Below are 17,395 nucleotides of genomic sequence, written 5' to 3'. Positions count from 1 at the left end.
ATTGCGTTGTTCGGGGTCGAGGTCGGGGAGAGCCGGAGAGGGGATGTGTAACCACTAGAGTGGTGGCCGCAACCGTGATATCAAATCCAGCAGCAGCCTGCAGTGGCCGCATAAACCGCCCACCAGAGGCGGCAGAAGGAGCGGAGAATGGTGGTCGGAAATGAACAGGGGTGGGGGAAGGGAACGGGGCCGGGGTCGGAGGAGGCAGGGGTTGCCACCTGTTGAGGGAGGGTTAGGGTTTTAATATTTTTTTAATTTTTTATTTTATTTTAAAAAAAAAATTCGAACCTATCACGCAATGACATGTGTCTGGTAACCTCCTATATAAGGTTGGATGATCGGTTGGGTTGGGGGTGATAAAAATTAATAGGGTGCAAAGTTGGGGTGATATGGAATAAAATGAAGTTGGGCTTAATATCGGCGAATAGAGAAAAGTTGGGATTACTTGTGGCAATTTTTCCTTTATAATATTTTGAAAAACATATTTATCACGGTCACATTAAATTCTTTTCAATGTATATTTTTCAAATATCAATTTTATATTACCTTTGTATATTTATAAACGAAGAAATTAGTGTTTCAAATCATGTGTTGACAAATGTGTTTAAAGAAATGTTCTAATAAATTGAAAGAGAAAATACATGTATGAACACACTACTAATGGCATTGAGATGTGAAATAATTGAGAACACAAATTCTCCAAAAAAGCAGGTGTACATTAATTTATTATAAGACGAATCAAAGCTATCTTAAAAGTATTTAAAGTTACCCCTTATACTACAAAAGTTATTATTTTTCTAATAATAAATTATATCTTATAAAAAACTTATTATGTATTATAGATTAATCAGATTAGTTTTTATAGTATATATTCATGAATTTATAATTAAATACACATTAAAATTAAAATAATTACTTTAAAATTTTAAATAAATTAAACGAGAACCAAAATCATAGGTTTAGACATTTGGTGTGATATTTTTGTTAAATTTAGAGACATATGATAAATTAAAAAAAAAAAATCCTTATGGGTATATTTTGAATAAAAAAATTATTCGGGGTATATGATGAAAAATATAAATTAAAACTTAGGTAATTTATTTGTGTTATTGTTAAAATAAAATTAATTAATAAGATATGAAAAGTTAAATAAAATACATAATATTTAAATTATTTATATATATATTAATAAATTAAGTGAAATTATTTATAACTTAACAAATTACGTGGAGTTACTTAATTTAGTTTCGAAATTTTTTTTACAAGTGTTATCATCATCACCATTTTTTTCTCGTAAAAAAAAAAAAAAAAAATCACCATCTTTTTCTTCATCATTTCTAATCGTCTTCTTTCAGCTCGTTCAAAGCCCAGGGTGAGGATTGTATAAATAATTTAATATTAAAGTTGATAATAAATAAATTAATAAGATAATTAAAAACTACATTCATATTGATAATAAATAAATTAATAAGATAATTAAAAACTACATTCATATTGATGCTGCAGTAAGCTTTTTATCTTTATCTTTAAAAAGATAATCGGACAGATAATACTCCGTCAAATAATACGCTGAGGGTGTTTCTAACGTATCCTCACCACTAGTAGTAACCTATTTTTATTTTCAAAAACTAAAGGCGTATCGGAAACGCCAAATTGGATGCCAATATAAACTGAGGGTAGTAAATTTTACTAGGTTTGCAATCGGCAATTTTAAAAAACATTATGGTTCGACAAACATTATGCCTTTTGTTGAACCATAATGTTTTCTAAGATTGCCGATTACAAACCTAGTAAAATTTACTGCATTTAATTTATTTCGGCATCCAATTTGGTGTTTTCAGTACGCTTTAAGTTTTTGAAGGTAATAATAGATACCGCTTTTGGACCTCTTAACTACCAAAAGGCATAATTATTGGATGGAGCACCAGGAGGTCATTTCATTATTTTCCCTTGCCATTCAGGAAGCTCTACTTTAAAATTAGACCGCTTAACCACCATATTATCTTATCTGTCTACAAAAAAAAAAAAAAAAAAAAAAAACAGTCAATGCAAAAATAAACTAATGTAATTTTGGGATAAATGATTGAGAAACACTTTACTGCATTTAAAATTTTAAAATCACATTCATTACAGCATATGATTATTGCAATTTACTGTGCAAATTGTTACCGTACAAGAAAACAAGAAAGAAAATCAAAATACACCCTAAGTAAAGCACATGCAAAACAATTGATAAAGATCCAACATTATTGTGATAACACAATCAAATGAAAGCAACTGAATTCATACAACGATCAAAGATACACACTCTAGGAACTAATTCAAACATAATGACTTTGGAAACTTAAGACAATGAACTAGTGTAAATGTAATAAAAACTAACAAGACAAATGAGTAAGAAAGCACAATGCACAAGACGCAGAAAACAAGCGTCGTTTTTCCAAGTCAAATTTTTGTCATGATTGAATAAAACACAAATGCACATTGCTAAGAAAATCCAATTGTTTGCTCAATCACTTGTTTGCTAGTTCTTCCAATGTATAACACACAAACAATTCAAAATCATAACAGGTACACTGATTTTGATTTCGGCACAAGATTAAATACTTTAACACACAGAAGTGCAATATTATTACACTTGCATCCTTTGAGTTATGCTTGGAATAACAAAATCAACTATAATCATTCATGCAAAAGATCATCCTTAAACTTAAATTTAATAACAACCAACGATATTATCTCACTTTATGCATTACCATTTAAATATTTAATCTATTAATGACTACCTCCAGAAACATCTACAAATACAAAAGTACAAATTTAACCAATTTCAAAAACAGTAAGATAAGATACAAAGCAACAATGAAGACAGACCTTAAGTTAGTTTCGAAAGTGATTCTAAGTATTGATTTCTTTATTCAAAATACTGATTGACATCCAACATCTTTGATTTTTAAAATATTAAATGACATCCAATATCTTTGATTGTCAAATATGTCAAAAATATTTTTAAATTTATTTTCGATAGTGCAATATTTATTTGTTAAGAGAATGAATTAAGTTAATGGCTTATTATGTTTAGATATTCTTGTTTCATTTTCTTTCCTAAAAAAATAATTCTTGTTTCATTTTTGATAATAATTTTGATATTGCATTGGTTGTAGGGATATTATGCATGGTCCAATGTATGTGTGTAAAAGGGTTAAAATTAAAAGGATTGAAATAAAACATGATATCATATATTTTAAAGTGAAGATGGGTTTACTATTTTATTTCAGTTTAATTTAATAAATTATACGTAATATCTATTAAATACTATTAAAACACTTTTGTAAAAAAAAAAAAAAAAAAAAACTATTATTAAAATAAAACATTGTTGACATCATTAATCCTTTAAATTATTGTACGTGTTATTTTCACATTAAAATTTTTTCCTCCAATTCTATGTGTGATATCTTAATTTGTTAATATTTTTATTTGCTTAATGTACACTTTTAACTTTAATGTATAAGTGTGCATATAAAATTCAATCAACCAAGTCATATAAAATTCAATTATAGTTCACATACCTAATTTATTTGATGTTTGATCATGGTTTCAATTTTTTTATTTTACTTTCCTTAAATGCAAATTAAATTTATAGCTAATTCTAATTTTCATATACAATGTAATGCAAAGAAACATAGATTACAAGAAATATTAATTCTAACTGTGTATCGCACAGGGATAATTTAGTTTTGTTGTTTTATTTCAGATTAATTCAATTGATTTCTTCATTATAATTGTAATGTTCAATGTCTAACTTTTGTCTCTTTAATTATAAGTATATTCTAAGATATTGGATGCCCAGTAATTCATTTTTTTGGATTCTCAATTTCTCATGGAGCAAATTATCTTTATATATAAATGAAGAAGTATATGAAAGATAGAAAAATTGAGGTTGATAAACCTACAACTCACAAAGAAATTTAAATAACTTTAGACAACTCCAATGTATATTGGGTACACATTTCGGGCCTGTTCACATTTACTGAACTGAACAGAACTGATTGGAGTTGAACTGAACTGAATTGATTGGAGCTGAACTGAACTGAACTGAGCTAAATGAATATTTTATAAGAGAAGAAAATTAGGAGCTGAATTGAACTGATTGGTGCAGAACTGATCTGAACTGAACTGAAATTAAGTTGAAGTGAACAGGCCCATGCAAGATGTTTACTATTTCGATCAACATTTCATGATGTTGTTCACTAATATATAAACGATCATACTAATGAAACTATTAGGGCCAAATTAAAGTATGCTAAAAAATTTTAGGTTATTTTCTTTAATCATGTATATATTATTCTGTTAGGAACACTTATGTTGAACAAAATAACACTCAATTCACATGTAATTTACTTGGAAAAAACCGCCGACCTCAAGGCCCAGTCAGTAATCGCACCAATCGGGCTGGAAGGATATGAGACAACCAAAATAATACTATGAGTGTTGGATACACAAATCAACCTGTGACTTGTTGATTAACCCATACCTAATTTACCTGCACTTTATAGGCTTTTTTTTTCTTTTTTTTTTGATATCGTATGTGATTTGCATTGCTGCAACGAAATGAAATTAGAGGAAATGAATATAGTTTGTATCAGTTGGAAGGGTTAATATTCCACTTGTATAATTAGATTAATTACCTTTTTTTTTACTTGGTGAAATTGTTGTCATTATTATTGGTTTGAAATAAAAGTATTATAATGTTCCATTTAAACATCTCAGCCTAGCATTGTTAGGCATTTTTTTTTTAATTTTGAAATTAAGTATTTGTAACGGACGGTTGATATGTTAGTTACGAATAGGTACTTATTGGTAACTGATATATCTATTGTCCGTTACAAATATTTAACTATTTGTAACGAACATATCAAATGTTCGTTACAAATACATAAATATTTGTAACTAACAATTGAAATGTTAGTTACAAATAGGTACCCATTTGTAATGAACAATTTTCGTTATAAATTTCCATTACAAAAGACAAGACTATTTGTAACCCCAGTACTTGTAAAGAACAATGTTGGTTACAAATACCCCAATTTTGTTAGTTACAAATAGCATTTTTTTCTACTAGTGTAAGCATTGTACATCCATCTGACGCAAAGATAAAGCAATACAATCCAAGAACTACAAGCACACAAACCCATAATGACCACAAAGAGCAATGATCGATATGAAGTTGCTGGAGAGTTGGGGTTGCCGACGGGAGTGGGGACGGTGACCGTGAGGGCTAGGTTGGGTTTTTGTTTTTTTTTTTTAATTCTTTATTTTTTAACTTTTTCTCAGCCAATTAAGTAGTGACATGTGTCTCCTGACATATTATAGATTAAGTTACCAGTTAGGACCATTAAAAGAGCGAACGATCCTCAAAGTTTGGTTTATTTAGAAACTAGTTTTGTACCCCGTGCGATACCCGGGTTATTTATTGAATTCTAAAATCTTTTTATCTAAAATATATATGTTTTTTTTGAATTTTTTTACTCATGAATTAATAACCGCTTGACAATTATATTTGTAAAATAAAAAAATAGTACTAATGCTCATAAAGATATAGATATGGGTGGTTAAGTGACGCAAGTAGCATGGTTAGAGCAATTAGGAGAAATCAGTTTGGAATTACACCTATTTTCATATTGTTGAATAAAATTCCTAGGATAAGTTGGGAGTTACACCTATTTTCATAAAAACTGGTATATTGGTTATACTTGTATGTACTAATAGGCAATCTGATTTTTCATAGGGGAGGAGAATGGGGGTACAATTGAACCTCTATATATCTGATGCGGATCAAGCATCAACTTCTAGTCTAGATGATACTAGTTTGTTATTTTATCTTTTTCGTAGTCGTATGATTTACTTAAAATTATATTTATCTTTATAAGATATTGGTAGAGTGTTAGGATTTTATTTTATCTTTTAGGTTTGTTTATTCTATCAGACATGGGATTGTATGCCTATAAATATTTGTTTTCATTAATGAGAATTTAAGTGTTTTTGAGTTTAAGAAAATTAATTGTGAGATTGATTCGTGTGAGTTAATTTCGAAACGTTGCTTTTCTTCTTGTTTTAGTCGAAAAGATCAAACTTTATTGAATTAGGTTCACCCTAATTGCTAGTATCCCTTTCCGTGGTTTAATCCACATCAATATCCTTGATCCGCCACTTATAATATAAAATATTAGTATTTTATAGAATATAGAATTCTAAACCAAAAGTTTTATCTTAAAAATCTATTCAATTTTATTGAAAATAAAATTGTAAAATGAATTTTTTGTCCTACAAAATCTATCTAAATCTATCCAACTTTTCTATCCTACAAAATCTATCTAAATCTATCCAACTTTTTATCCTATTCTACCAAAAAAAAAAAACATTTACATTAATCCTACACGTCATACTAATCATTAATTGCGCCTAAATGGTGTGACACTTGGCGAAAAGTTAAAACGCCAAGGGTCGTTGTCTCGTGATTTGGCTCAAAATTTAGCTTCATATATTAGTTACTAGTTTTGTGCCCCGTGCGATGTCCGGGTTGTTTATTAAATTTTAACATTAGTTTTTAATCTATTACCTCCGTTAATTATTATTTAAAAATATATCTCTAATACAAAATTAGTTAGGAATTGATGTGCTTTTATGACGATTTAAACTATGTAGTAGGGATAAGGCATGTAAATGACTAATAATAATATTGGTATTTTTTTTTAGAGTTATAATCTAATATTTTTTTGAATGAAATTATAATTCAATTTATACATATGAAATATTGGTATTTTATCGAAAGTAAAACTCTCAACTAACAATTTAAATTTTATCCAAATTTGATTGAAAATAGAATTCTAAACTAATTTTTTTAATCTTACGAAGTCTATCTAAATATATCCAACTTGGCGCAATTGGAATGCCAAGTGTCGCTGTCTCGTGGCCTAGCTAAAAGTTTAGCTTTATATATTAGTTATATGATAATTTTGTGCCTGGGCAATGTCCAGATTACTGATAAAAGTTTAGGATAAACTTTTTAGATTGAATATTAAATACGGTCCTATAATCCCACTGAGGTTATATTTTATTGAATTCAAAGTATTTTTACCAAAACTTTCCGGATTAAAACTTATTTAGATTTGAGTTATATGATATTTATTAAAAGTTATGATTAATATTTTATATATTAAAAATTAGAATTCTATCAATATAAGATTCTATATAACAATTTTATCTTAAAAAATTATCCAAAAATCGTTTACTTAGCAAAATGTGTCATAATAATGCATGTGAATGACCTACGTGGCGTGACACTTGGCGGAAAATTGGAACGACAAGTGTCGCTGTCTCGTGTCTTGGCTAAAAATTTAGCTATAATCCATAGTTGGCATTATTTTAAACGAAACAAATGGAAAAAAATTGATATCAATTTTTTCTAAGTAAAATAGTCCACCTAACTTACTAGTTATCCTTCAAACATGTAGATATTAGCTTAGTATTGAAGCATTCCTATAGGTATAAATATTAAAAAACTGACCCGACTTAATTCAAACTAACTTCAAAGTGACTCATTACAATATTACATATTTCAACATGCATGTACAGTTGGACACCATGATTATTTCCCTAAATATTTTGCACATTGGTCCAGTTTTGGGCTTAAGCCCACTGGACAGATTTTAAGAAAATCAACCATATATTCTCCAATTCACCAAATAAAAGCCCACCCAGATATAATGTCTGAAGCCCCCAATCCTTTTTAACCGACTTTCTAATTTCTCTCTCCGACGACAAATTCTCCGACCTCCGGCAACCAGTCACCGGAAGTAGTTAAACGCCGCCGTTTATCTACAAATTACGTTTCATTTTGATTTTCTTAGTGGTTCGTTTATTTCTTCCCTTTTTTAGACTGCGAAATACTGTATAAAATTTCTTTTCTAATGTTGTATGTTCTTTGATTCTGCTTTAACTTTGGATCGTCTTTTTGCGCCTAATTATATGATATTATCTGAATTATGTTTGTTCTTCTTGAATTTATTGTTGATTTTCATGTAATAGCCTTCAATTAGTTTCAGTGTTGAAAATTGTTAAATTCTCAAGGCTCATTGCTAAATTTCAAGAAAAATTACTGAAATTGATTTAGAATTTCTACTTAACAATTGATATATAGAGTGATTTTAGCTCTAATACAAGACTTCGCTTCAATCTTGGATTGGTTTTATTAGTTGCTTAATATGGCAAATTCTTGTTTTAACCTAGATTAGATTACTATTGTTCGTTACTTTTCAATTCAATTTGCAATTTATTGTGGTGAAAATCAAATTATCACATTGAAGTACTAGATTCTGTAAGCTTCAATTGATTTTTGCTCATCTAAACTTATTTATTGATTCACTGGTGTTTTTGGTTATTATGCTGTTTTTTGGAAAAATGAAAGTGGATTTCTTATCAGAACTAACTTTGACTTGTAAAAATTAATTACTGCCGAAACTGATTTTTATTAGCTGAATTGAATAATGCCTATTTAAATTACAAATGTCAAATTTTAGTGAATTAGTGATGTAAGGGATTTCTACAACAGTTGCGTTAAAAAAAAAAGTGATAATTAGAGGATAGATTTAATCATAGTATAGGAAGAATATTGTGATACAATAATATTGGAAGAATATTATGATAAAATCATGTTGAATCAATTAATTTAGTAACACTTGATTGTTACGATAAAGTATCAGGGCCTCTTTTATCAATTGTTATTATTGTCTAATGTTTCAGATGGGAATAGATCACATTTATTTTACTGTCAAGAAGGGTTTCCGACACTCACTGAAATTTTAAGAACAGAAGACATGGAGAGTGAAGCAGAGAGGAATTGGAGTGAGCAAGTGGAAGATTTAGTAGATTCTGGAGACATAGAGGCTGCAATATCCCTCCTTGAATCCCTAATTTCAAAGCTTGAGACCCTAAATTCATCTGATTCACAGCCCCAATTAGCCTCTGCACTCCTTGAGGTGGCCAAGCTCTACTCCTGCAAAGGCCTCTCTCTCAAATCTGATGACGCTAGGTCTCGTGCTTCAGCCATCAACCTCCGCTCCCTCTCACCTTCTTCTACTTCCTTTATGTCAGTATTTCCTTCCATTTTTCTTTTAAATTGAAATGTTATAAATTATAATTGGATTGGTATTGATTTTTAATCCTTATTTCAGTGAAACTTCCACAACAGAAGAAAAATCTAGGGTTTCCAATAGCAATAATTTGCCTGGGAGTAATTTAACCAGAGATGGTAAAGTATTTACTTTGTTATTTGAAATTTTAAATTTCCATGCAGCTTGTGCCTCCTTTTAAGTTACATATTTGATTGATTGATTATATGTTTGCTTTGATGGCAGGGGATTATGACCCATGTTCAAAATCTTCAACTGACAATGTAGATCCTCTGGAGTCTTCAGATGACGGTATAATTTGCTCCCTGCTATTAACCTAATTCTGTCGTTTTAGGTGCTATCTTAGTCTGCAGAAATGTGCTCTGTTATAAATGCAATTTGTTGTGGTGACCATAGTAAAATGACTTAAATTCTTAGCCCAGACTCCAGAGGGAGTATGAAGACTATAACGTAGTTAGCAAGGACACCAAAAAGTTATTAAACTTCTTTATAATGCTGAACTCAAACAACTTAATTATACAAAATTGAAGGGACTCCACGCAAACAGAATTATTCTCTTTCTTACCTCCATGCTGGATTTTATCCACACTAAGTTGCTTATGCAGTTATGCTTATTGATAAAGAAAAATCAGATTAAAAGTGGATTTTATCACAGATTTCTTGAGGAAGAACTAAAAATGTCTAAAGAATGCTGCTACACTTCAATTTCTGATTTTGAATTCTTAGAACCCTAAAGAAGCTTAATTAGGCTAAGCTTTCTTGAATATAAACATTCAACACTGCTGATAACATAAATCTTGAGTTTTGATCCTAGATTTGGCCTATCCAGGATTTTTCATTGAACTTGTTATGAAAGAGGCTCCCCTGTATTGTGCTTAGCTTAGCAATTGAAGAAAGGATACTCAGTATGCTTAATAGAGATCTAAGAAGCATTAATGTTGATATTTGTTTATCCTTTTCTTCTATGACACTGCAAAATATTAAATTGCATTATTGCTCTATGAAAAAAGGTTTTCAGTTTTTTTGCTGAAGAGGAACTTTATAAATACTGTATTTTTTTTCAATTTTTTTGTGAGTGCTCCTTACACTGCTGGAGTGTACTAGATTACTAGTATGGTAACTAAATCCATTGTCTTAATACTTGCATTTTCTTTTATTTAATCATGTATCTTAGTTTCAACTTTTCAAGAAATCTTATTTCAATTATTGTGGATTTATACTATTTTTTTGGTTGCTTTTGGTGACTCAAATAATTTGCTTCACTTTAGTAACATCTTAATCCGGCCTTGCTGCCAATATATTATACTTCATATACATTGATGTTATGACAAGTAATGAATTTGGGTATGATCCACAATACCTAGGAAGGTGAAAGATTCCCAACACCTTTAAGGACCCCGGGATGCCAAGTTGGTGATATAAACAATTATTTCTTGCGGCTCTTCACTACCAACGCAACATAATTTCAAAATAGCCACAAAGCTTAATCAAAGTATCAAACTCATTCTCTGGATTTTGTATACCTATTGATATGCCTGTTATGGCTCCATATCAACTTATATGACCCTAGGTGATAGGGGTGTTAAAAAATATCTGATACGAAAATCCGATGACCAGATACGAAATTTCGGATATCCGATTCAATTTTAAGGTTTCGGATATTTCGGATCGGATATCCGAAAAAAAATTCGGGTTATCGAATCGGATACAGATTGGATTTTGTCTGCGAATTTTAACTACCCAATCCGAAAATCTTGTGATCTCATCCGAAATTCTGATTTTCCGATCCTTAAATCCGGATATCCGATCCGAAAATCAAGATATCCGAAAATTTCGAATTGGATTCGGATCGCAGTTTCTCCGATCCGAAAATTTCAGATATCCGAATTTTTGGATCGGATATCCAAAAGCGAATAGCCCTACTAGGTGACACCTCACTCATTCACTTTTATTTTGGAAAAATAATTCCAAAATTGGCTCAAAAGCCGGCATTATATAGTCTTTAGGGACCATTTTTCAATTTCCCGGCTAGAAAAGACAAGAGGCCGGGGTGCTTCTCATGGACCCCTCAATCTTGAGAGTCCATTTGGGTGGTTGGAACTATCGGGTTTACATTTAAACTATCAATTTAGCCGTTTTCAACTTAGGTTTCTATGAGACTTTATATGACGCCATATATGTTTCTAAACAATATTATTTTACCTTGGTATCCGTTCCCTATATTACGGACACCGAGTCTCCAAACCTCCTAAATTGGTCCAATTTCGTGGAATATAGCCTTTAGTTTTGAACATTTTTTGATTTTTTTTTCTTTGGTAAGAAAAGAAGAGGTTGGAGTAATTCCTATGTTTTCGAAACTGTCCATTATTTTGCCTTCAAACAGTCAATTTAGTCATAGTGTACAGCTCTACTGCATACACCTCACTCTTAACTAACTTAAAGTTACTATGGGCTTATATATGACTGTCTAGTGGGCATATATTGTTCCAAATAACATATTTTACCCTGGGATGTATCCTCTACCTTCCCCAAAAGTGTTAAACATTGGTCTTGAAAATTGGTCCGGAAGTGTGCATTATAACCTTTAGTTTTGGATAGTTTTCAACTTTTTCAGATCTGGAAAGGAAAGAGGTCGAGGTGATTCCCATGGACCCCGGGATAACCTAGGAGGCTATCTGAGTGGTTAGAACCGTCTACTTTGCCTTTAAACTATCAACTTAATAGCTTACAACTTATGCCTCCTTTGTTTGACTTTAGGCCACCATGTGATTTTATGTGATTGACTACTAGTTGTTTATGGTTCCAAATAATATTGTATGACACTATGACCCAAGCTGCGTCCTTTTAAGATCTTGTGACTTTTGAACACTAGGTTTTGAAATCTTCAAAATTAGTTTGTTTTCATGTCTTATAGCCTTCAAATTTGGCTTCCGGAGAACAATTTTTTACCCGACAAGATTATACATTGAGGTTATTCTCGAATTTTTTAAAGGGCCTCGGAACGCCGACTTGGTGCCCAGAATCATCTCATTCATGTCTTGACCCACCCTACTTTATTATGTTTTGTGATGCCTTGGCTTGGCCTTGCATTGTCTTGCCGTCCTAGAACTTGTATTCCCTTGCTTTGCCCCCGAGGCAAGCCAAGACACTGACCTCAATTGCCAAAAATAGGTGTTTTTTAAGGTTGAGGTTATTTTATGCCTTTTCTTTGTGCACGTCTCTTGTCCATGCCCCATGCCCTATGCCTACAACATGGTCATGCCTTGGAGCACCAACGCCTAAGTGGTCGTGGGCACCAACATCACCGCCCTTGGCCCTATCCCGTACTTTGTGTTATTTAGCACCAAAGGAACATCACACCCTTATTTAGCAAAATAATAGTTTTTTAGGGAATGAGAGAGTGAGAGTGAGAGAGAGGAGTGGGAGGGGTGATACTTTAATTATCTATCACTAAAATTATTCTTAAAGTTGATATTTTGATAATATACGTCAAGACTATTCCAATGACAGTTTACATAAAAACATTGTTGTACATGTTGGTAAAATAAAGTGGCAACAGTTTGTGTATTAATAGTGCAAAAGTCAAATTGTTGCTATTAATTTGGAACCAAGGGAATTGTTGATAAATTTTTCATCTTCTTTTTTTAATTGGACTTTAGTTTCCTATTGTATAAGGAACAGTTTGCACTTAGCAAAGAAGATACTTCTATTTTTTTATCAACTTGGGTTTAATTGGTTATATATTATGGTAATCCTTGCCTTGTGAAAGACTTGAACTTTGTAAGGGACTGATGATCTTGTATTCTATTGTTGTTGATACAATTTTCTGTTTGATATTATATAGTGAATAATTATTGATAATGTTGTTGTCCTTGGTGATAAGACTGGGAAGCTATAGCAGATCGTGCACCAGATGAGTTGCTCCCTCCACAATGCTTGCCAGAGGTGTCAAAGCTTACATTGTATGACACGCAGGTGGAGAAGAAGGTCCCAAACAGGCGTGGGAGGGGAACCTTCACATATAAGAAACAAGGAATGTATAGTGATGAGCAAATCAACGACTCTATTTCCTGTGACACATCAGATGAGAATGGTCATGAAAAGTCTGAGAAGATTTTGGAAGGAAAAAAATGTGAGTGAGACTTCTTTGTTTATTGTAGATAAGTATTCATTTATGGTCAGCTATTTTACTCTGATCTAGCAACTTGGAAGAGAAAGGAAGGGGAAGGAAAAAGGAGGAAAGGGAGGGAGGAGATTGAGCTCCATTTTTGGAGAGATCGTGTTAGTTGAGGGAAAATGGATCCCTCCTCTTTCCCTTCCTTCATACAAATCTTTATCCAAACCAAGGGATTTGCTCTTCCCTTCCCTCCCGTTCTCTCCATTTCCTTCTATCCAAACAATATGTTAATGTTTGTTATAAAGTCTTATGGAAAAAGACAGAAGTTTCAATTATGCATGTCTACAAGCTTTTTTTTTAGTAGATGCTATTCTGTTTGCTTGATTAGCTGCCTATATCACTGCAATTTATTATTTATTGGTATATTTGTGCTGCATGTTAATATTGAAAATAGCTGCTTATTTTTTTGTTACTTTGTGTTAGCTGTATATGGAACACATCATGTCCTTGTCTTGGATGGATTCCACCCGAGTACGACAACAATAGATTTGGAGAGACTTTTCGAAGGTTTTAGAGACCGTGGATTTGCAATTCGTTGGGTTAAAGATACACTTGCTCTTGGTGTATTTAGAACTCCATCAACTGGTATGTGTGGCATGTCTGGCATGATATTGTTTATTGACATTTTAAAAGCTATTGACATCCTGGCAAACATACCCTGTTTCTTGATATTGAACCTTACTGGAACAGTATAATTCATCAATGATCATTATTTTGAAAATGAATGTTGTAATTTTTCTATTTTATGATGAGGCGATACATGTTGATTATGTGAATTTTTGCATATATTCCTTTGCATCGGATTCTTTAAGAATTAGAAAAAGAATTATGGTGCTATTTTGAGTGCCCAGTGAATCATTGATGTAAGAAGATGCCTGTAATACAAAGATAGATTTGCCCCTTTCTGCTCAACTTTATCTGCCTAGGTCTACTAGCTGTTGTATCCCTCGAATAAATATACTAGGAAACCTCTACTAGCGTATCTGTTGCAGTAATTTGTAAATGTACTTTGGTCTATTTTCCTATTCTCTGTTTTATGGCAGAGATAAACTGTTGGAAAACTGACTGTGTCCTATGTGAGGAGTTACATGTCAGCTTGCTATCAGAATACATTTTGCTGGGTTACCTCTCCCCCACCCCCTCTTTGGGCCCTTGCATGTGTTCTTCGTGGAGATAATCTGATTCAAGGTTTATGATTCAATCACATGTACAAAAAAAATTTGTCTGGAAATCAATAATTTCCCAGCTGTGCATCTGCTGCATCTTTGTACATTTATGTATTATTATAATATGATAAAGTATTTATATTATGCATCTTTAGTTTATATCTTTAGATTTATGGTTAATATACTTTTTTTATGATCATGAAAATGCAGCTCTTGAGGCCTTAAATAGTGTTCGTTGTTCTTTCAAAGTTCGGGTACTTGAGGAAGATGACCCCATGATTTGCTCCATTTCGATCAAAGGTATAATTTTTTAATCTGCAATTTTTCTCTAGATGTGTAACTCGATACTCCAATGCACTCTCACAATTTTGCATGTACCATGCTCATCATCAAGCAGTTTTCACTCAGTGTTCAGTGTAGTTTTATGCGTCTAGTTTGGTTCTCTTCTATCTTGCTGTTTTTGCTGTATATGCTGTTATACTCAATTGTATGCTGTTAGTACTCTGTTTGATCAGGGTGAGTGAAGGGCAAAAGTGTTATGCTAACTAAACATGTTCATTATAATGTTAGACTTGGACCCACCTCGGCAAAGACCAAAGACATCTGCCAGAACTGCTCAGAGGTTGATTGCTCAAGAATTGGGGGTAAAGTTGCCATCAACCTTTGGGTCTACAGAGCTAAGGAAGCAAGAAGATGCTAGAAGGAACCGTATTGTTACAAGGCAAAATTTGAGGGATGAAGCTTGGGGTCCTGATGATACGAATTAAGGTAAGTGCATGTAAATTAGTTGTCTCATGTGTTTCTGTAGGTGACTTAATGTTGTATGATATATGAGTTTGGCTTGTATGATGCTACATTGTTACTTGTACTACATAGCGTTTGATGAATTAGGGCAGTTTTGTTGTTAACAAAGTGGAGAATGTATATGTTTCATACTCAAATATTCTTTGTACGATGGTAAATTAAAGAGTGTCAACAAGAATTACAGCTACAAAATTTGCTTTCGTATGTTGCATACTTGCAGCTGAGAAAGGATTTCCCCATCTTTGAGAACGGAGTTTTATGTCTGCTTTTAGATGCTATACTTTCTAATGTGCTTCTTATTTAGTCAGGCAATATAACACCATATTATATGGCAATGCTAAAAATACACCAGAGTCCACAGGTTAGACAAACTGTCCATAGTTTCATACTAGCTTATCAATCATGCCTCCACCCTCCTTGCAAGTCATAGCGAATTACAGGTTTCCAATTATAGTGCTCTTATGAGCAAACCCAATAGCAAGTTCTTCCAGTTATCGAAAAGTTTGCTTAACATTACAGGGATAGGGTAACTTTGGAATTTCTCTGTTTGGTGGGCACCATTTTCCATTGTCGTCAAACAATACTTAGTACTACATAGTTACATGATAGCAACTGTGTCAAACACTCAACTCTTGTCCCAAAAAAGAAGAATAGAAAAAGAGCAAAACTTAAATGATGTTTCCATTTTCACGCAAGTAATATGCAAAATTGAATCTGGTTGCTTACATGCAAATTGCAATTGAGTCCATGTAACATGCAATGGTTGACTAAGGAATTTTAAGTGGGTGGGGGAAGTGTAAGCCGTGAAGTGTATTGCCTTCTAGACTTTGTCAAAGATCGAGCATAAACCAAATTTAGCGTTTACCTTTCGTTAACTTATAAATTTTGATGACATATATTTGGAGACATTTGCAAATGCATTTAATTGTAGGAATTGTTCGACTACTTGACACCTGGACTTTGGAATATAATAGTCGTAGTGTCAAAAACTGATCGAAGTATATTCTAGGTCGTATTATTTTTTATCTAGGCGTAGATTAAAGAGTACAGTATATATTATTCATAAGTACACAGGAAGCCACTTATGTAATTTTATTCCATCATTGTGATTAAAATATCGATTTTTTTTTTACAACAAATACAAGTATTATAGACAATGAAAATGATGAGGATCACAAATGAAGTACAGTAAGTAGAAACTTTTTTAACCTGAAGAATCGATACCTTAGCATTCTACATGAACACATAACATGGGGTATTGACAAAACCAATCAAATCGAAGTGATCTAGACTTAATTCTTTGACAATTAGTTTAGCATATCATGCATCCAAAAATGAGGTGGTCCATAGGGAGAAGAAAAGTTTTGCAGCAAGTAATGTTAGAAAATCATGGATAATATTCTAGACATATACTAACGACATTCATAGTAACATTTATCATTCTGATTGGTTATACTAAAATCCATAGTCAATATTTCACTGCTTCCAGAAATCATTTTTACAACACAGGGAGAATAAGATGCAGTCATGCAGTACGTACATATCTGTTTCAAATAGAGATGAAAATGGATCGGATGTGGGTCGGGTGATGCTTCATCCGCCTCCATCCACCAACGATCCATCCGTTACCTGATCCATCCATCACCTAATTTTCCTTCATCCACATCCGACCCATCCACCATCCATGGATGAACCAGGTGATAATTTGGGTGAAATAAATATTTAAATACAACTTTGTACTTTCATAATTAAAATCAAGATTTGAAAAAAAATAAAATGATCAATTTATTAAAACTTTGAAACATCCTTCTAATACTTGTTCCTTTTTACTAAATTGAAAACTCATGTTAATTCCTAACGTTACAAATAGACGTTAAATTATTAAAAAAGATGTTTATTTTTATTTTTTATACTTCCTCCGTTTTTTTATACTTCCTCCTTTTTACAAATATTTTGGTAGTGGAAAAAAGTAAGAGAGAGAGGTAAAAATACAAAATTACCCATGTGACATATTGATAAACTAAAAAGTAAGTGTGAAAAAGCAAGAGTATGTTGGG

General features: G+C 32.0%; 1 protein-coding gene across 1 annotated transcript; it reads left to right on the top strand.

Annotated features, from left to right (window-relative positions):
- The first annotated feature begins 7,753 nt into the window (after positions 1-7,753).
- On the top strand, positions 7,754-15,549 carry LOC145571734 (uncharacterized). Its single transcript, XM_081630764.1, has 8 exons — positions 7,754-7,912; positions 8,803-9,148; positions 9,234-9,310; positions 9,417-9,482; positions 13,075-13,323; positions 13,792-13,953; positions 14,745-14,834; positions 15,105-15,549. Exons 2-8 carry the CDS (start codon positions 8,877-8,879, stop codon positions 15,299-15,301), a joined length of 1,113 nt encoding a protein of 370 aa, XP_081486890.1. The 5' UTR covers positions 7,754-7,912; positions 8,803-8,876; the 3' UTR covers positions 15,302-15,549.
- The last annotated feature ends 1,846 nt before the right edge of the window (positions 15,550-17,395 follow it).

This window comes from Chenopodium album, chromosome 12 (assembly GCF_948465745.1).
Source record: "Chenopodium album chromosome 12, dcCheAlbu1.1, whole genome shotgun sequence".
Classification (NCBI taxonomy): domain Eukaryota; kingdom Viridiplantae; phylum Streptophyta; class Magnoliopsida; order Caryophyllales; family Amaranthaceae; genus Chenopodium; species Chenopodium album.
This window is presented reverse-complemented; position numbering and strand designations above follow the sequence as displayed.

Coding starts and splice junctions, on each gene's coding strand:
- LOC145571734 (XM_081630764.1), top strand. CDS start 8,877: ATGGAGAGTGAAGCAGAGAGGAATTGGAGTGAGCAAGTGGAAGATTTA. Junction 13,954..14,744: donor ATTTAGAACTCCATCAACTG/GTATGTGTGGCA, acceptor ATGAAAATGCAG/CTCTTGAGGCCTTAAATAGT. Junction 14,835..15,104: donor TTGCTCCATTTCGATCAAAG/GTATAATTTTTT, acceptor TTATAATGTTAG/ACTTGGACCCACCTCGGCAA.